Source organism: Aquarana catesbeiana, linkage group LG01 (genome assembly GCF_042186555.1).
Source record: "Aquarana catesbeiana isolate 2022-GZ linkage group LG01, ASM4218655v1, whole genome shotgun sequence".
In the NCBI taxonomy this organism is placed as follows: domain Eukaryota; kingdom Metazoa; phylum Chordata; class Amphibia; order Anura; family Ranidae; genus Aquarana; species Aquarana catesbeiana.
In genome coordinates this window covers 324549864-324570806 of record NC_133324.1, presented here as the reverse complement: position 1 = coordinate 324570806, position 20943 = coordinate 324549864, and the positions used below count along the sequence as shown (strand labels likewise).

General features: G+C 42.7%; 1 protein-coding gene across 2 annotated transcripts in view; it reads right to left on the bottom strand.

Annotated features, from left to right (window-relative positions):
- The window catches only part of NF2 (NF2, moesin-ezrin-radixin like (MERLIN) tumor suppressor), a 156404-nt gene that overhangs the window by 111413 nt on the left and 24048 nt on the right, over window positions 1-20943 (bottom strand). For both annotated transcript variants that reach the window (XM_073630703.1, XM_073630693.1), the window contains exons 3-10: window positions 18988-19113; window positions 18787-18909; window positions 16750-16833; window positions 14340-14408; window positions 8467-8549; window positions 1530-1605; window positions 693-827; window positions 494-568 (exon numbers count right to left, since the gene is read on the bottom strand). In XM_073630703.1, coding sequence (XP_073486804.1) covers window positions 494-568; window positions 693-827; window positions 1530-1605; window positions 8467-8549; window positions 14340-14408; window positions 16750-16833; window positions 18787-18909; window positions 18988-19113 — 771 coding nt within the window. The remainder of the gene's footprint in view (window positions 1-493; window positions 569-692; window positions 828-1529; window positions 1606-8466; window positions 8550-14339; window positions 14409-16749; window positions 16834-18786; window positions 18910-18987; window positions 19114-20943) is intronic.

Below are 20943 nucleotides of genomic sequence, written 5' to 3'. Positions count from 1 at the left end.
AACGAACGGTGTGCATATGTGGAAGGGGCCTAAACTGAAACAATACCTGTATACATTGCTAGGTTTTCAAATACTACCGTTTTGATGTGTCCCAAGAACCATTTTCACCGGTGACCTTAGGGTACATATCTGCAATATTTGAGAAACTACTGACAAAGTTGACCGGCGGACAAGAGCCCCCTGCCAATAATGGTACATCAAGGACATTGTTTTTTGATTGCCTTACTTTTTTAAACGGATACATAACTGGACTAAAGGGCATTATTATTTAACTGTAATTTCACTTAAATTGCGAACCTGTTATCAGAAATAAATTTGGAAACAGCTTCTGATAAAGAATTAGTTGAGTGTGTGTGAGATTTGCTTTATCAGCTACTCGGCAGATGATAAAATGCAGAAGTCCCAGGTGATATACATCTTCACAGATTACCAGGAAACACCATAATTATCACTGACATAATAGAATATTGCAGATTTCTCATGAGCAACCTACCAGCTTGTTGACCCGTAGTTTAGAGGAGTTGAACTTGAAGACATCAATTTTCTTATCAAGTGGCTTAATAGTGAACTGTAATCACAGAAGAGTTGTGTATAATGAACTAGGAAGCACACTTTATGTACATATACAACTTTATGATAAGCCTGGGTTAAAGCAATAATCTCTTCATATAGAGAAAATATGCTCTTCTTACCTCTTTGTCACTGTAAGAGATATTCCGGATTTCATTCCAAGGGAAGGAAGTTTTAGGGGTGAGTCTGTTTTCAGGATCATAAATATGCAGTCCAAGGGCATCTACCCCAAGCAGTAACTCTGTGCCTTTTTTGTTCTAAGATTTCAAAAAGAACACATTTTAACCTACTGACAATCCATAACGCAGATTCAAATAATTAGCCACACAAAGAGGAATCTAGAGTTATTTTTTCCCCATGAGGAGTGTGCCATAAATACAGATCACAGATACCTCCCTCTCACTTTATACCCCAAACACAAAAGTAGATCCCCTGAGAAGTCAAATACTGATTCTTTAAATAAAAATTGTCACTTAGGCCAGTCAAGAAAAAGTGACAGTGCTGATATTCCACCCCTCCTGCAAGGTATTCTCGCTGATCTATGCCCCCTTACTGCATTGCCATCAGGTTAGAGACCTCGCACCACTGCTAACAAAAAGGAGGTACCCAGTATATGGAAGCATGTGACCTCTCAGTGGTGCTGAACACTGCCAAGTGGGGAGGTGGGGAAGCAGGCACATCAGTCAGCCGAGCAAGTTACAACACCATAGCTTAAACAGGGTAGACTCCTGCAGTGAAGGGGTGAGGTGGTAAGGAAGTGGGGGGGAAGGGGGCATTAGAAGACATTGCCATTTTGCCTCAAAAGGGCAGGTGGCAAACAACAATAATTTCTGGGCAACACCAGTAGTTTTTATTCCCTTAGTTGTTCGATCACACTCATACATTTTACTTCATTTGTTTTTTGTTACTGATGGTTTAGAAGTTGCAACAATGCATGACAAGACCCATTGAATTCTCACCCTTATGAGGAAATAATTTACTCCATACATCTCTAGGTCTTGTGCTATTTTCAGGTATTCCATCTCAGCTTCATCTCTGTAAAACAAGAAGAGAATAAATCTTAGGTGATTTACACCAGGATGTTCTTATTCAGCCAGATAAAATCGGAACTTCAAGCTCTCAATCATTATTGACCATTTTTAATCCTCATGCTTCTTGCATTAGTATATAGATATGAATGCAGATCATATTTACTTGCTTTAAACTTTTTTTTTTTTTACTTTTTTTACATTTAATTTTTTCAGTTCCTTCCTGGTTTCCAGATCCAGGCTAATTAGGTCAGACGTCCCAGGAGTAGAGTTGGGCGAACAGTTCGAGCCAAGCAAAAAAGTTTGGCCCAAACATCGCCTATTCGCCGAATGTACAGTGCATTCTAAGCCCTGTCCAATCAGGGCACAGTGAATAGCTGGTTGTTAAGGAGCGGGGTCGGGGTCCTTAACAACTGATGAATAACCAGCTGTCAATGGGCTTTCCCGCTGACAGCTGAATGAAAAAAGAAAAAAACGGTGTGGGAGCTGTCACCAGGTGGACCCGCCCCTTACCTATTTAAGAACTGTCAAACGGCAGAGCAGGCATTTGGCAGTTAGCCTTTGTCGCGGGCAGAGCGTTTTTTTTTTCTCATTTTGGTCCAGCGGGCGTTGTCATGGATGATGGATCTATATATCGGGGGACATTGTTTTATTTTTTTTTAATAAAGGAATTTTCAAAAACTGCCTATCTTTTTATTTTTGACATTTTTTTTTGGTGAATGGGCAGGGGTACAATGGGAGGGGGCTGGGATCTAGGGGCCCCCTTATTAAAGAGGGCTTCCAGATTGCGATTAGCTCCCTGCCCGCAGACACCCACAACTACAGACCAGGGTTGTCAGAAAGAGGCCCTTGTCCCCATCAACATGCACCCTCCCCCCTCCCATGTTGAGGGTATGTGGCCTGGTATGATTCAGGAGGGGGCTTGCTCCCCACTTTCCTGACTGACCAGGCTGCATGCTCGGATAAGGGTCTGGTGTGGAATTCGGGAGGGACCATAGCGTATTTAACATTTTTGTATTACTGGCAATTTAAATGTCCTCTTTTTTCTCTTTATAAAATGTCAGTTTTGCTGCAGCAGGTTCTATACACGGTACAGATGCGCCACTTTACAGGCAGACTAAGGGGACCTCCCAGGCACTATATTTAAAGGATTTTTTTCACTTTTCACTAAGCATCATTAAAATCACTGCTCCTGTAAAAACAATGTTTTTTAAAAACAATTTTTGCATTGGTACATGTCCCCCCAGGGCAGTACCCGCCCTCCCCCCATACCCTTTTTATGGTCAATAACTTGCAAATAAGCCTTCAAAATGGGGACTTGATTTTTCAAATTCGGGTCCCATAGACTTCAATATGGTTCGGGTCCAAACTTTTGCGATGTTCAAGAGTTCTGGCGCAAACTGAACCCGGGGGTGTTCAGCCCAACTCTTCCCAGGAGACTTCGTGGGGGGGGGGGGGGGGGGGGCGAGGAGTGGTTTTCTCAGCTAAGCACACCCTCCTGCCTGCATGTCTGAGCTAAGGGCAGATGGATTCCAAAAAGTAATTGCTGCATGAATCATCTCCCCTTATTCAAAATAGCCATAGAAATTTTCTGGATTGTGGTACTCTGTTGCAGTGGAGTTCCACTTTAAACATGATGTAGTGGTATGTGCACACTGCCTTTCCATGCTTCTATCTTAGATCAATTTTTTTTTTTTCAGATTTAGAAAAAAAAAAAAAAAAAAGTGGAAGGAAACCTCAGGCAAAAGTATGATACTGCATTAGGATAACCAATGTCTTTATTTAGGTATCAATCCTGCCCACTGTGAGGAAATAAAGATAGGTGTGTGTCCTTATTCACACAAGCAATGTTGCACAACAGCAACCATGTTATTACAGCAGTGTTCCGCCCACGTTCCAACCACTCTCCTGGCAGGAAGAGTGTGTGTGTGTGTTGGGAGGGGGGGTTTATGAGGAGCAATGTAGTATACAGGTGGTGACTACAGCCCAAAACCAAGCATGCCGAGAGAAGTACATTACATGCGACCAAAATTTTAGAAGAAAAACGAGGAGTCAGATATTTTTTTTCAATAAAAATAACAAATGAGCTATACTTACCTGCTCTGTGCACAACCAACTGCACAGAGCAGGTAAGTATAGCTCATTTGTTATTTTTATTGAAAAAAAAAAAAAATCGAGCCTTTACATCAGGGGTCTCAAACTGGTGGCCCTCCAGCTGTTGCCAAACTACAAGTCCCATGAGGCGTTGCAAGGCTGACAGATCCTCCTCTTCTCGGGTTCCTCTTCTGTGCTCCTGGACCCTCCCTCCAATTAAGTGCCCCCATAGCAAGCAGCTTGCTATTGGGACACCCGAGCTGAGCTGCAGCTCCCTGTGTCCATTCAGACACGGAGCTGTGGTTGGGCCCCGCCCCTTCTCTCTCCTCATTGGTTAACTGACTTTGATTCACAGCAGGAGGAGCCAATGGCGCCGATGTTGTGTCTCAGCCAATGAGAAGGGGAGTCCTGGACGGACAAGGCAGCTGTGGAAATTGCTGAATAGAGAGGGGGCTCAGGCAAGTATTAAAATGGCTGAGGGGGGCTGGTGCACACAGAAGGCTTTACCTTTTGCCTTTACAACCCCTTTAATGCATTCTATGCATTAAGATTAAAAGCCTTCTGTGTGCAGCAGCCCCTCTAATACTTACCTAAGGTCCCTCCAGGTCCACCGATGTTGCAGGAGTGTCTCGGCTGCCCGGGACTCCCCTCATTGGCTGAGACAGCAGCGGTGCGCTACTGGCTCCCGCTGCTGTCAAAGTCATTCAGTCAATTAAGAGAGAAAGGGGCGGGGCCAGGCCGTGGCTCCACGTCTGAATGGACACAGGGAGCTGTGGCTCCGCTGGGGTGCCCCCACAACCAGGAGAGCCGAAGGTGGACCTGAGAAAAGGAGGATCTAGGCTGCTCTGTGTAAAACCACTGTACAGAGCAGACAAGTATAACATGTTTGTTATTTTTAACTAAAAAAAACACGAGACTTTACAATCACTTTAATAGGTTTGTCTGGGTCTGAAAACATGCACGCATCATACATGATATGCTACGTGGATCAAAAGATAGCAGAGGTATAATTTAATGATAGCAATGCCATGCTTTGACCTATGATTTCTCGGAAAGTCAGTCTTCTCCAGTGTTTGCTTCAATCCCCTTCTTCTTACCACTTGGATTCTTCCTGTAGAGAATTCACGTAATCGTGCCCACAATGTTCTTGAAATGCCAATATTGTCGCCAATTTCTTGCCTTCATTTTCCTATGACTCCAACATATATTTGGTCATGTTAGGTGTACTATTCTCATGTTGTTTGTTTGAAAATGCGCTCTGTTGTACCATTTTCTGGTGTTCTGTGTTTATTGGCAATGTGTGTGTCAATTTTCTGCATTATAAATGCTTACAAAAAAATAAAAATTAAAAGATAGCGGAGGGATGTCACTTCCAGACGTGCAGTGGCCCTGACCAGAGCCCCAGATTGGCACAGACATCTCAATATAAAACAATGGTTAGGTATGGAGCAAGCTATCTAAGGTGACTCATTTAAACTTCTTTTTGTAGTGTTCCACTTTTCCAACAATGGAACTCAGTGAACACCTAACCATCTCACCGACATGGCATATTTATAAACATGCGTTCGTGGTCTACAACATATCCCCATCCCACTCACACTTATTCCCTATTCTAGGGAACCTGCAGTTGGAACCCAGTCTATATGACAAATCATGAAAACTAGAGTCGCGCACCATATTACATTTTTAATGCAAACTGTCTGACAACTGATTTCATGCTACACTATCCAGATTTTACATTACTGAGAACTTCGAGGTTCCTACAACTGTCTCATTTCAGCAAGATACTTCCGAACGCTCACCATTTCCGATGCTACCTGACCCAATTTGAGAGGGAGTGTCAGGGAGTGGGCCCGATGTGACACAAACTATGTCATACAAAATGTTATTAACAGAAATCTCAGAATCTCCGCTATGACTCCTGGACCACTGGGAAAGGGACCTACAGTACAAAACTACTCTATCCCCTGCAGATAGATCCAAAATTCTCAAACTCTCATTTATCATTAATCAGTAACAAGTACCAAGAATTGGGCTACTAGCCAGTGACAAGGTTGTATTGTACCCCCTCACTTACACTCTATTTAACCTTCAGTACCCAACTCGTGCTTGCGATGTCAGACTGGGACAGGTCATTTACTTCATATCTATTGGTCGTGTCCTGCACTTTAGTCCTTATGGACTCAAGTACTCCAGTTCAAAAATTAACCGAGCTCTCTATGCCTAAAGATCCTGCGGATTTCCTCCTTAAAGGATATGTAAACGTTCCTTTGTTTAAAAAAAAAAAAAAAAAAAAAAAAAAACACAACATCTCCATACTTACCTCCTCTGTGCAGTTGGTTTTGCACAGAGTGGCCCCAATGCGCCTCTTCTCGGGTCCCTCAGCAGCGCTCCTGGCTCCTCCTCTTCTCGAGTGCCCCGTCAGAGAAGCGCTCCCCCTCGGGGCACCCGTGTCCTGCTGCTGCGTCCAGTGACACAGACAACAGGACTTGGCTCCGCCCCCCCACCTTCCGCATTATTGGATTTGACTGACAGCAGCTGGAGAAAATGGGTGTGCTGCTATCAATCTATCCAATCAGGACCCGAGACACCAGCTGGAGCGAGTGGGCTCATCCCCGGCGCAGGAACGATTGGGCTCAGGTAAGTAAAAGGGGGGCTGGTGCACTACAAGAGGTTTGTCACCTCAATGCATAGAACAACCCCTTTAAAGTGGAGCTCCACCCAAAAGGGGAAGTTCCACTTTAAGGACTCGTCCCCCCTCCTCTTGCACAATTGGCACTTTTGAGGAGCAGGTACCCAATTTTGACAGGTACCTGCTTCCGTTCTCAGCACTGCTCGGAATGGAAGTTCTCCTACCTCTCTCTTGAAGTCTTCTGGAACACTGACAGGTCCCACAAAGACTGCATCCACCAATCACGATGCGCAGTGCGTCTCGCGCATGCGCAGTGGGCACTTGGCTGTGAAGCCGCAAGCTGTCAGAGCCGGGTGCCCATAGTGAAGTCGGACGAAGACAGCAGGTCAGACCAACTTGAGTGAGCACACAGCTGGATTTTGGGACAGGTGAGTGGATGTTTTTTTAAAGTCAGCAGCTATAGCTTTTGTAACTGCTGGCTTTTATTTTTCCCACAGGTGGCTAGAACTCCTCTTTAACAACAACACAGTCCCTCTAAATCGCTACAAAAAAATCAGTTATTATTCACTTAGTTAAAACAGAAGTAATCCCATTGATTTAACAGTTTCAACAAACAGTTACATTCCCAGCATGCCGGGAATGCCAACTGTCACTTTGGTTGGGCTCTCAACTAAATTGTCAAACCATCCAATGCCTGGTGTCATAACGGATCATATATATATATATATATATATATATATATATATATATATATATATATATATATATATATATATATATATATATATATATATATATATATATATATATATATATATATATATATATATATATATATAGCATCATGGCAGTTGAAGATTAAACAGAGGCCAAGATGGCAGCTTCCTTGGCTGAAAATGATAGGAGGGTTTACTTCCACTTTAATTCAGCACGCTCTTGTATACCAGTGAACTAGAAGAAGTCCTATACTCCTCCAACAATAGCATAATGGCTGAAATGTGAACGTTAGACAGTGCCGCTGTTTTGTCTCCAATGTGAAAGCCCCGACGGCTTTCACACTGGAGCGGTGCGCTAGCAGGACGGGAAAAAAAAAAGTCCTGTTAGCAGCATCTTTGGAGCAGTGAAGGAGCGGTGTGTACACTGCTCCTACCTATTGAAATCAATGGGGCACTCTGCAGCGGCGCTTTGCGGTGGTTTTTATCCCTTTCTCGGCCGCTAGCGGGGGGGGGTAAACCCCCCCCGCTAGCGGCCGAATACCGCCGCTAAAACGACGGTAAAGCACCGCTAAAAATAGCGGCGCTTTACCGCTGATGCACCTCCCGCCCCAGTGTGAAAGGGGCCTTAAGGATTAGAATGATGGAGAATCTGACCAGTTCAATAAAAAGCTCAGACGACAAATTCAGAACTACTTGGTTCCACTGGTTAGAGTTCTCATGTACAAATTAATACAAAAAGTTACTTTCTGGGTAAGGACCTTCTTAAACCGAGTACATAATTAATGTGCCAGCAGAGGAACTTCTACGCAATTACCTCTTTTCCCTCAAGGAGACTAGCCCCACCCTTAATATCCAGTGGATACCGCATCTTCAGATAACTTTTACTCGTCAATACTGGGGTTGGGATTACCCCATCCCTATAATTAAAAACTTGAATATCGGGTATTCTATTTACCTAGAAGTACCACAAGAATGGTATTGATATATGCAGTTTGTTGTTGTCTTTTGCAATATACTTGCATATAATTCATGTATATGCTTATGATGTACTGTATGTACACTGTATCCATGTTTCTGTGTCTAGATTGAGGAAGTAATACTCTGAATGTGAACTGTAATTTGTTTTGATCAGTACCATTCATGTGAAAAGAAGGAGACCAATAAAAGACTATAGCATTTAGTATTTTTCAAACAGGAAGAAAACAATGCTAAGTTTAACGTGAACAAAACGGGCAAACTAGAGATGACCCGCTTTGTACCGAAATTTCCTTAGTACATTCAGAAAGGTAAAAATTAATAGTCGTTTAAAAAAAATAAAATAAAAAAAAGATGCCCATGTGCAATTATTCCCATTTTCTATGCAATCCGTGTATAGCAAAATCTACAAAAGTACTGAAACCAAGAGATATATAAACAGGTATCTTACCTGGTTCGTCCACGATGCTCTGCATACCAGGCAGTGATCCTCTCCTCCCACATTTCGGGAGTCATCTGATACAGGTTAATTACCTGAAATACGGAGGTGAAAAAAAAAAAAGTGAAAATGCAACTGAAAACCCCTGGAGCTGCTTACAGTTCTCTACGAACTCCAATCAGTTCTGAAGCTGGGACTAGGTAGGCACTTTGTCCCCTCTTACTTTAAGGTTTATGCAAGGATGAGGAAGAAAGTGGGACCAGAACCTGAATTAGAGTTACAGTGGATATAAAAAGTCTACACGCACACACACACACACACACACGGTAAAATGTCAGGTTTCTGTAATGTAAAAAAATGAGACAAAGATAAACCATTTTTAGAACTTTTTCCACCTTTAATGTGACCTATAAACTGTACAACTCAGTTGAACAAACATCTGTAATCCATTGTCCTAATGTGATTCTCCCCTTTTAGGGTTATTCTTTTCACTGGTGATATACTTGTACCGCTGCCATGTTTTTTATTTGTAAATGAGGATTTGTTTTTTGGCATCAATAAAATCCTTTGTAATTTTTATATTCCGTTATATTATTCAAAATTGTATTGCCTTACTGTACCGTGATAGTCCAATTGCCCCCTTGTTCTTGTGGCAGCCTAGTTGGGGACTAGGCTACCAACTTTGCTATTCAATGATTCCTGGATGATGGTACAAGTCCCTATCAATCCCTATTTTGGTACCCAACATAGAGGCCATACTTTTTTTCTATATTCATTAGGTGGATAACACCTGGCGCACTGTCGAATGGGATTTTGGCGTGCAACCAGAGTGGACATGGCTGTCCCTTGCCTTCCACCTCATTGCTCCCATTCATTCCACTCTCCAGCATCTCAAACCCCCATTGATCATATGGTCGATTCGGGGTTGGTCTCTTAAATTATACTTAACTACCCTTGGTTTACTATCCAACAAGTTGTTACTATTAGCCCCAATGCAACCCATGCACCTTAGATGGCCATTGGTTGGGGCAAGACTACATTTTATTACCTCATTACAGGCTAACCGCCTATTTTTATCATGATGCACCCCATCATGTGTCCCAGTCTTCGACCCCTTGATACCTTGGGTCTCTGTTGTGTTTTTTGGCTGCATTGGCTTCGTAGGATATTTCTCCTATTTATAAATTATCATCATTTTTTGTTACATCACAATTTTACTCCCCTTTAATCAATTTTCATTGATTGTTTCCGTGTCAACTACCCTCTTTATATCCACATTTGAGCCTTGCTGCTTCCCTCCCCCCCTGCCCCATGACAGGTGCTGGCGCGGGACGCTCCACCTGTGTCTTCCAGCGCCGGCCCGGTGAGCTCCCTGGTGGAGGAGTCGGTCCAGTTATCGGGGCCACCCCCTCCTCTTGCACTGGCCGAGGCAGGGACATCTTCCCTCAGCTATAGGGCTAGTGCGCGTGCGCCAGCTCTGACCTTGCGACGTCGCCCGCCGGCGTGTGATTTAACGTCACAGGGTTAGGAGCTACAAATAACAGGCATTTGCCTGCATACAGACCCTCTGGACCTGGGAACCTGGGATTGTTGTGCCTCAGTCAGCTTCTAGTAAGCCACTCCAACCTATACAGCTTTATCACAGCCAAGTTGAGGTGCCCTGTACCCTAGGCACCGACATTTTTAACTATAATACCGTTTACCCTTTTTCTTATAGGCGACTTTGGCATGGGTGGATTAGCCCTACCATGCCTCCACCCTATGCCTACGGTCCACCAGTGCCACGGACTGGTGGACCTACTGGGTTTGCCTCTCCCGGGACCCCCATATTCCTTTCCTCTCTCCCCTCCCCTTTTATTTTATCCCCCCCCCCCCTTTTTGGTGTCTTTTGTTTTCTCTTTCCTTCCCTTCCTCTCGCTACCCCTTCTTTGCTTGTTCTTATTCCCTCTTTTCTCTCTCTTTCTTTTTCACACTCATTCACACCATGCTAATTTGTTCAATTCCCCACCCCCATGTGCCTCACAATCAATACATCCCCTGTCTCACTTCAATTTCATTTATCTATTTGTTCACTTTCACCAATGTTTCTCACTCAATATTTGATGCTTTTTTCACGTTGTTTAAATGCACACTCCGCACTTTTCACCATTATTCCATTACTTTTATTTCTATGTCCACCCACATTTATTTTCACCATCTCATTCACCTCTTCACTGGCCTACAATTTTGGCTTGGGAAGTCCACAGCATATCCATGTCTTTTACCTCATTTACCCAGATTCCGAACGTTATTTGTGGACAGGCCCGGACTGGGACAAAAAATAGGCGGTTGGTAGACATTCGCGGGGGTGGCTGGTGTCGGTCCTCCACACTGTAATGTGCAGGGACAGGGTGATTACAGTGCCCCTTTACAGTGCAGTCCCCTTTATATTACAGTGTCCCAGTCCTATTGTGGCCATACAATGCTAGTACTGTCTGTCTCCTATTGTGCCCACACTGCCCAGTGACACTGACCTGCTCTCTTTTTGGTGGTGCGGGTACAGCGTGGCTCTCTCTCTGGGGGTGCGGGTACAGCGTGGCTCTCTCTCTGGTGGTTCTGGGGCTATTAGTTCTCTCTCAGCTTATTTCTGGTTTTTCAGCCCCCCCCCCCCCCCCAGCAGAATGCATGCTGGGGAGTGAAAACAATTGGGCCACCTATCTCTGGGACTACATTTCCCATAATGCTGGGAAGAACAATAGGCAGGAAGCTTTCTCCTCACATGTGCTGCCGACAAGAGAGTGGGGGGACATCCTGACAGCAGCCCTCCCCCTTGCCCCACTGTGCGGACACCTTGGCTGGAGGAGGAGGAGCAGTCCCTGGGAGCAGAGAGCGGAACTGTCAGCGCGGCTCTGAGGCCGAGCTGTGTGTGAGAGAGACACACAGCTCAGCCCATGCAGCCGAAAGTTCAGCCGGAGAAGACACAGGCACAGCTGCATAGCGGTAGCGGCGAGCAACGGCCATGGCCTGTGTTAACCATGTTCAGCCCGCGGTCGCCGCTTACCTCCTGCTGTGCGGCCTGAACAGCAACATGCTACGGAGCAGGCGGCCCTGGCCCGGTCTGCCCTATGGCCAGTCCGGGCCTGTTTGTGGCTCCCCCGAGTCGCTGCAGGAGACCTCTTTTGGTGGCGACGCTCTGCGCTTAGTGGCTGCTGGGACATGGGTAAGCAGCTCTGCTCCTTCCTCCTTCTTATCCCTATCAATACTCCTTTTAATCATGATGCTGCTTTACAAGTCCTAACTTTTATGCCTTTCAATCATTACATTGTCTCTTTGATCCTATCACAGATACCCTCCCGATGAAGCGGCCCTTGTTGTTCAACTGAGTTGTACAGTTTATAGGTCACATTAAAAAGGTGGAAAAAGTTCTGAAATGATTGATCTTTGTATCATTTTTTTACATGACAGCAACCTGACATTTTAACAGGGGTGTATAGACTTTTTATATCCACTGTACACTGCTCATATCATTGCTGTCATATTGTATATGGTAATACTAAAAATGCCTGATGGACACCCCATGGCTAGTCAAAACACACAGGGTTACAATAGTCTAAACAAACTGTGTTTTAAGAAAGTCCTTAATCAATCATAAATGAAAGGCCTTCTATTAAATTATAGATCAAAAAGGGACTGATTCACTCCAAATAATTAATATATATGCATTTGGAGAGCTACTAATAACATTAAAAGCTACACGAAATATCCCATATAGGAGACAAACTGCCAGTAGCTTTCCTCTATGGGAAGCAGTGAGTTGTATTAGAAAATAACACTGTGCCAGCTTGGTTTTAAAAATCCTTTGCCCTCTTTAATCGCACAATTTTTTTTTTTTAATATTTGTACATCATTTTGAATAAAATTTCTTTTATAAGCTATTGTATACAAAACATGTTAACTGAATAATGTAGCTCTTTTGCGGAAATAATGGTCTCAGTAATATTAGCTAAAAGGTAGGTAGAAAATAATCTGATGTACATAATCCTAACAAAGTGTGTTCTAAAAACATTGTCCAGGCATATAATATGTGATTCTATAATTACAACAGGGCAGCCATATTTGCTCATTATATAGGCAGGTTCTGCTTCCTTTCTCAAAATGCAAGTTGTCCAACTCACTGAAAACAATGCATAGCCATCTTATCTCAGCAGTTAAGTAGTTAGCCAGTCATTATAGTTGCTAAGCTTTCCTCTCACTAGTGATTTATCAGCAAAATGTCTACATTTAAACAGGATTACAACTATACGGGAGCGCAAGCCTATATAAAAATCTCCAAGTAAGAAGTTACTTTTAGGTAAAACACTCAAATGTGCTTACTGAAAAAAATCTATGCACTCTTTAAAGATACACAGTGCAAATTGACATTGGCCCTCCAGGTTCACTTTGTTCCATCTCACTGATACGTCTCTCTCTCTCTCTCTAACAATCTTCACCGTGCATCATAGCTGGCACCAAAATACCTAGCGTCAGCTAGAGTTGGAACCTAGAGGGAGATGTGATGTCACCTCCTCCATCATGTGAAAGGCCGCTAGGACCGAGCACTGCATCATAGGAGGAGGTCACATGAGCCTCCAAAAGGCAGAAGCAACAGGTAGTTTGCCCAGGCTGCAATGGAGGAGTGGACTACAGAGTAATGCTGGAGAGGTGTGGGTTAGGAGGCTGTACAAAGACACTATCACTTTGCCATGAATAGAAAAACTGACTAGGTCTCATTAACAATGGAGTTAAAAATCACTAGTAGAGTTAAATGTGTAATACAAAAATTCTCATCCGAGCCAAAATTTACATGGGTGAGAGTTGTCAATACGTTCAAAGCCTCGTACACACGATGAGAATATCGTATGAATGATCTAAATTAATAAATCCTTGTGTGACAGAATACAACTCTGGAAGGGATGTAATGTGTTGTATTGTACTGTAATGTATTCTTTAGTTTCCGAGCATGCATGGTCTTGGTTTTTCTATTTTTCTCAGACGAATACTGTACTGATTAAAACGAAAATTGTTAGTTCTGGTATCGTACGAGAAAATTTTTCGTGTTTGTCCCTTTGGATAATTTTGCATGAACTGTTCTGATATGCTCCCGAAAAGGTATGTACGAACGATCAGATTATCAGACGATCACTTCGAAAGCGGCATTTTTTACACGGACGTAACACAGCAGTCTTAGCCCATGTTGCTTCACAGCAATCAAGTCCAAGTCTTTAAAGTGTATCTATGGTCAAAATGTCAAATATATTAACTTCTACATTGAATTACCATTATTTCTAGCCTATTAATAGAATGATCCTGAATTTTTAAAGTGCATTTTTGAAAATCCCACATATTTACGTCCTTTAATTCAGGGACACTTTCACAATGCCCTGTGAGACGGCACTGCTGTGTACTCAGAGCTGCTGAAGAGGAGTTTCAGTAGGCACAGTCAGTACAAGAAAAGTCCCACATGTAACATCACTGCTTGCAGGCAGAACTCTAATATGGAATATGTAGTCCTTACAAATCAAAAGTAAACCACGTGAAGCAGCCGAGAAGCCATGCAGAAGTTGTGGAAACAGATGGCCAACAGACAGGCAAAACTCACAACATGAAAGGATTTTCCAGGTTAGCTTTTATTGAATTGTCAAATAGAACTATTGTTTGTATTATTACAATGGTGATATAATACTAAAGTACATGCTATGACTTTAAAAACGGGAAATGACAGGAGAAAGATTGTTTTAATCAGACTGGCTGCAATAAATTCAGTGTAAATGCCAAAACAGTGGACTGATTAAGTAGGCAATACTGTAAAGAAGACATTCTTGATTTTTAACTCGTACTCAGATCTAAAAGATGTAAACTAAACTCACCCTCTTGGGAAGTAACTCCTCTTCTGCCAAGAACCCACGTTTGTGTACAGAAGCATCATAATCTCCATACTAAAAAAGAGAGGCAATAAACAGTAAACTCTACATAAGAAATCAATCCATGGAAATTTGGAAAATACGTGTAAGTGTGTATTGTTCATAGTAAATATGGTTTTAAAAAATGTTTTTTAAAACTACTGGTTTCAAGAAAATGCTCTCAAATAAAAAGAGAAGTGTGGGGTATAAAAATAAATAAATAAGAAAACACAAATACTCACTTTTATGGCTGCAGCATAGGTGTGGCTCTAAGTGTGAGAGATTAAATGATCGCTGATCACTCAATTCTTGGTTTTAATTGAGCAGAGTGCAGTAACTGTCAGTTACACTCTCTGCTCTGCCCCTCCAGGGCTCACTGTGGCACCAGGCAGTGGAGAAGGGTGGGAGCGGCTGGCTTAGGCTCCCTGTGGCATGCTGAGAGGCTGAGCCAGCTGCCAGTCCGGCATCTAGGTGGCTTTAGCCCGCTGTTGGCTGAATCTCGGTCACAGGATTGCAAAAATAAGTGCATCAGGATTGCAAAAACTGGTGGTCATCAGTGGTGGGCATCCCTGCTGGTCCTGGGTGGGCTGCGCTGATAATCAATCAGCGCAGACCCTCCCTGTCAGGAGAGCAGCCGATCGACTCTCTTCTAGTCGTGTCTGTCAGACGCGATAGAGGAAAAGCCGATACACGGCTTTTCGTGTTTACACCGTGATCAGCTGTGATTGGACACAGCTGATCACGTGGTAAAGAGCCTCTATCAGAGACTCTTTACCTAGATCGTTGCTGTGGTGTGTCAGACTGACACACCACCGATCGCCGCGCTGTGCGCCCCCACAGGCACGCGCCGGCTTGTTATCTTGAAAGACCAGTCAGGATAATGGAACCACCACCCGGTCGTCATTCTGCTATAGGTCGGGCGGGAAGTGCTTAAATAATAAACATGTTATACTTACCTGATCTGTGTAATGGATTTGCACAGGGTAGCCTGGATCCGCCTCTTCTTGGGTTCCTCTTCGCTGCTCCTGGCCCCTCCCTCCTGTCGAGTGCCCCCACAGAAAGCAGCTTGCTATGGGGCACCCGAGCCGAGCTGCAGCTCCATGTGTCCATTCAGACACGGAGCTGCCGTTCGGTCCTGCCCACTCTCTCTCCTGATTGGCTAACTGACTGACAGCCGCGGGAGCCAATGGCGCCGCTGCTCTGTCTCAGCGAATCAGGAGGGAGAGTCTCGGAGGGCCGAGGAACTCGCTGGACAGAGATGGGGCTCAGGTAAGTATAAGGGGTGCTGGGAAGGCTGCTACACACAGAAGGCTTTTTATCTCAATGCATAGAGTGTATTAAAATAACAAAACCTTTTGCCTTTGCAACTCCTGTACAACTAAAATCTAATTAAAAAGGGGCTGAAGCTCTGCTTACTGAGTAAACTTAACAGGAATGCTACACAATGGACAGGGTGTAATACAAAAAAAAAAAAAAATAGTTGCCCTACTCATTTTCAAAATCTTAAAAGAAAACTGCTAACAAGAAAAGAGCACCGGGACATGAAGTAGTTTACCAATTAGACAAAGTAACCTCTTTCTGCTGAGTATGTCAGTCCAGATTAACATTTGATGCAAATATTAAATTCACAATGGGCACATACATTTCAGATATTTATCTTCACTGTCCAGGCAAAGGGATGCAGTATTCTACTAGAAAATCAGTGAAGAGATGCACCGATATGTCAATTTTTCACTGTTGACTAATCAACAATGAAAATGAAATAAAACGGATTTCTAAATTAGTTCAATGTACTCCAAAACACTCATTTTACTGTATACATAAAGAATTCCTTACATGCCTATCAATGATTGGATGGAACGTCTAAAAAAACTTTGAATTGGAACATGGGTGTGTAGTTGTAATATCTATCTTATTTTCTCAGGCTAACTGAAAGAGTGGAGTTAAAGGTAACATAAAAAGAAATGAGAGTGCAGGGTGTCTTCTCAGAGTTTCAAATTCCTATTTCACAAACTCATCCTAGGATTGGATGCCAGGCTCCGCAAATTTATCTTTGGACCAGCTTCCTGTTGGTTGAGGAAGTAAGCATAAACGCTGTGAACAAACTTCTGTATATTATAGCCAAAATATAAATGTAGCAGCAGGGAAGAAATCCTGGAATGAATAAAGCCAACCATGCCACAGCTCCCTGCAGGCTGTGCCTGTAAGCTCCAGGTAAGCATGCATCCAGCTCCATAAATGAGGATTTAATTGTGGCAAGTGTAAAAAGGGAGGTACGCACCGGCAACTTTTTTTTTTTTTTTTTTTATTGGAGCCATGCTAAAGAAAAAAAACGTCACATATACATTTGAGTCTGACAAAATGAAAAAAAACCCACCTTTGCCTGCACTGCATACGAAGCTAACAGCACAGACGCTTCTGGCGGGCAATAGATTTTCTCGTCCAATATTTGCTTTTTAACCTGTTCAATAGCACAGAACATTAACGTTTAATAAAGTCAATACTACAAATACAGCAAGCTACTAGAGGCTACAATAGTTCAAACATTGTGGCACAATACTATGCCTTCATCAAGGCACCATTTGTATCCAGAAAGGACAACTTTAGTAAGTTAAACAAAATCTCAACATGGAAAGAGATTTTTTTTTTTTTTTTTTTTTTTAAAGGAACCCCTGCCCATTGATACTCCCCTTCTTCATACTCACCTGCCTCTTTGTTGCTCCATCCAATACCGTAATAACCCAGTCATTCTGGGTATGATGGAAGATGTGGCGGAGACGAGAACTTCCTTTTGGACCGCCCAGGTAACCCGTTTAAAACTAGGTGCCTGCCCCCCCCCCCCCCCCAAAAAAAAAGAATTTGGGGTGAAGTTCCGCTTTAATATTTCACCTATGGAAGTAGACTCTTAGCAGTCTACCAGCCTTCTGATGTAAAATAACACCAGCTCCTCTAAGCTGTTAGAAACTAAGTGAATCCCAACTTTAGGGCCTAGTTACACTTGTCTGTTTTCATACAGAAAAACATTTTGCTACATGAAAATGTATGTCAAGTAGAAATCTCATTCTTTTCTATGGAGCTGGTTCACCCTTCCATGAGCTGCAGTTTAGTGTGCACAGAAAAAAAGGGAAACCTTATAGGCCCATTCACACCTATATATTTACCACACATGCTGCAATGCACATGAAGCAGTGCAAGTCTTTGTTGTGATCTTTGGGAATATTTAACAATGAATTGCTTCACACTACAAGCAGCTAGATTGCCTTGTATGCTTGCTTTAAACTTTTTACTGTTTGTTATTAATATGTAAATAATTTAAAGTCTCTAGTCTGGGCACATGTGCACTTTAAAGCTGTATGCTAGGTTCAATAAAACCATATTGTCTGCCATAATAAGTTTCCAGCAAACATGAAAAGGCCATTGTTTGCATTAAAAACGCAGAACATTTATAGAAAGAAGGGATTCTTTATGTGTAGGAGCTCCAACCAGGTCATTGCTTTTCATGTTCACTTCTCCTGCATTTTGGATATCTAGATCCTGACATGCCCAATTTAATTAAATACACTGAAAACCCTCAAATCCACTACCCCCTTCCTCCCGTGTCTGATTGTTGGTGACTATCCCAGCTAAAAGAAAGAATGTATGCACTAATGCACAATATCCACCAAAATCAAAAACACTTTACCAGTCCCCACATGTCCCTCCTTTAACATGCGACTAGTGCAAAGCACGCTGGAAGCTGAAGTTTGAAAGCAATTAGTGGGTAGTAGCAAATCTGCTAATACATTTATATTTAATATATGGTCACCATATAAGCCATTTCCTGTTATATCTCGAGTTTCATGTTTTTTTGCAAACTTTAAATAGTTTGTTTGGACCAAGCTGGCTATCAGCTCTGTATAAACTGTATGCAGCCTCAGATGCAGTATGCAGCACTAAGTTTTGGAAGCAGAATTCCCAGTTGCTCAGCTTTACACAGGAAGCCCTGTATTCTCTGAATGAATACAAAGCTTTTGCAGAGTGACTGGAGGTGGAGATTGTGACAACAACATCCATCAGCCTCTACCAATCACAGAAAGCTTTGTATTCATTCAGAAATAACAAGACTTCTTGTGAATGGCTGAGCAACATTCAGGCCCACTCGATTTTGTTCCAGGAGTGAGATGGGAAGGCCCCTGTCTCTCTACCAGAACACAGCACTCTTTACTGTATGTGGCTGAGGATACATACAGTTCATACAGCACTGACAGCCAAGGCAAGTGTTAAAGAAGGAAATAGTTTGGACAAGCTTTGTCCAAACTATTTAAAGGTCACTAAAACATGGAGTTCAGCTTTAAACCCAACAAACAATACCCAGCCTGTATGGTGTGGAAAAACCTTACAGCTGCAAGAAAGATTGGAATAGATGGGACCTTACCTGCAGAAAGAAGAGATGCTGTGTAATCTCCTGTACAAGTTCTTCCTCTACATTTTCAGGGTAAAATTTGGCTAAAAAGTGGAATGTCACAGGCTCGTCTTTTGGGACATCATGATCCAGAACCTGTAGGGAATTAATTGGATATGTAAAGTAAAGCCCCTAAAATGTGGACAAAAACATAGCTTTGTAGTAGTCTGTTACCTTTTTATCCATTTTTAGCCACGCGATGGTGTCTTTAATAGTATACTGAAGACCAAAAAACCAAGTTTCGCGAAGGCCTAAAGTTCGACATACCAAATCAAACAGATCTTTTCCTTTCCACTTCACCTAAAAAAGAAAAACAAAAAACAAAAACATACATGACAAGTCCTATTATCTAATTAGATAATTTAAAGCAGGCCTAGCAGTAAAATGCAAGGTCCACTTAAAATGGACTTTTAATCATTTACTGTAATTTTCTCATCCACCCTCCTCTCATATACACAACAGATAAGAATTTCATGTTTTGTGAATTGTAGACAGTTTTTTTTTTATTGCCCCTCCACTCTCCCACTTCTTCACTTCCCTCCTAGACAATGGCGATGTACCTCCAGCCACTGGCAGTCTCCTGGAAGTCACACATTTTTGGAAGCTGCAGGTTGGTATGTGCCAAAGATTTTGCACCTAAATAAATATTAGCTGCAGTATACAGTTGCAAATTACCATAATACTTTAGGATTTACCAACCTGCAGCCTCCTTGGGATGTGGGGCGTAAATGTCTCAGGAAGATGACAGTACACAGACTTACCTTACCTCCTGGAGGTGACATCACACATCCCAAAGAGGCTGTAGGTAGGAAATCTCAAATCTCAGCATTCTCTGGGATCTCACCGGAAAGGAAAATTACGCCACTCTTGTCTAGGTGCTAGAGACAAGTATTTTTATTAAACTTTTTTCCCCCTCTGCTGTTTTTTATTTTCTTTTGATGAGGACAGGGCTCCAATATATGTTAGGCAGAACATTGTAAAGTCTGTTTTAAAGCATACTGTAAAATTCACTCACAAAAAAAAAAAAAAAAAAAAAAAAAAAACACACCACACCACACACAATACAAAACAAACTTGACATTGTCAAGGTGATTTTTAGAGCGGAGGTCCAACATTTTTTCTCCAAAGGCAACTATTTTGAGGTTATTAATCTCATGTTGTAATTGCTATTTTTAGTAAAACCACCGCTGTAATAATTCATTTTTTTTTTTTTTATAATAAAACTAACCTGTTTTTTCTGTGTTGCGCACTTCCATCTTGCTTGTGGGCATGTGAAGCCCACTAGGATACTTTTCCGGAATAAGGTGCTGCTGGCTACCCAGCATGCACCTCCCGATCTCACGCAATAAACACCTCACAGCACAGGAAAGGTCTCTGGTTGCCATCACAACAGACGGAGGCGCATCATTTCCGTTTTTTGCTATCTCGCAATGCTGAGACGCGGCGATGCCCACTGACTCCTGGGAATCATGACACACATCTCCCAGAAGCCAGTGCGCCGCAGGAAATTACGGACATGGACGCGGAGTGGAGAAATAGGAAGAGAGAAAGAAAACCTTGGAAACAAGGTAAGCTAGGAGAAAAAAAAAAAAATTGCCCAATGCAGCCAGTATGGACTGTTCAGAAGCTAATGAAAAAATTAAAAAGTGGGTGGAACTCTCCTTTAAGTGTCACTCTAAAACAGTATGTAAAGGCAGCCTGCAATTTAAAGTTGTTTTCAGAATAGAGAAAGGCATACTTTCAAGCACATCCTTTACTGCACTCAAGGTAAACTGCATCATAACTGCAGTATGCAGTTTTCGTTTAGTGCACCACAAATCTGATGTTACGGCGCTAGTGAGGGATCCTAAGCTGCTATATGGATAAAAGTAAAATCTAGCAAAGCTCAGGAGGAAGGAAGGAAGGAAGGAAGGAAGAAAGGAAGAAAGGAAGAAAGGAAGAAAGGAAGAAAGGAAGAAAGGAAGAAAGGAAGAAAGGAAGAAAGGAAGAAAGGAAGAAAAGCCTCGCTCAAACAGGCAAACTTAAAAGAAGTATGGGGGCGGGGGGATGGCCATGGCATGAGCGTGTGAGGACGCGTGTTGAAGGAGCTCCATGAAACACTTGGGCTTACCCGACATTCATGTTCCAGAA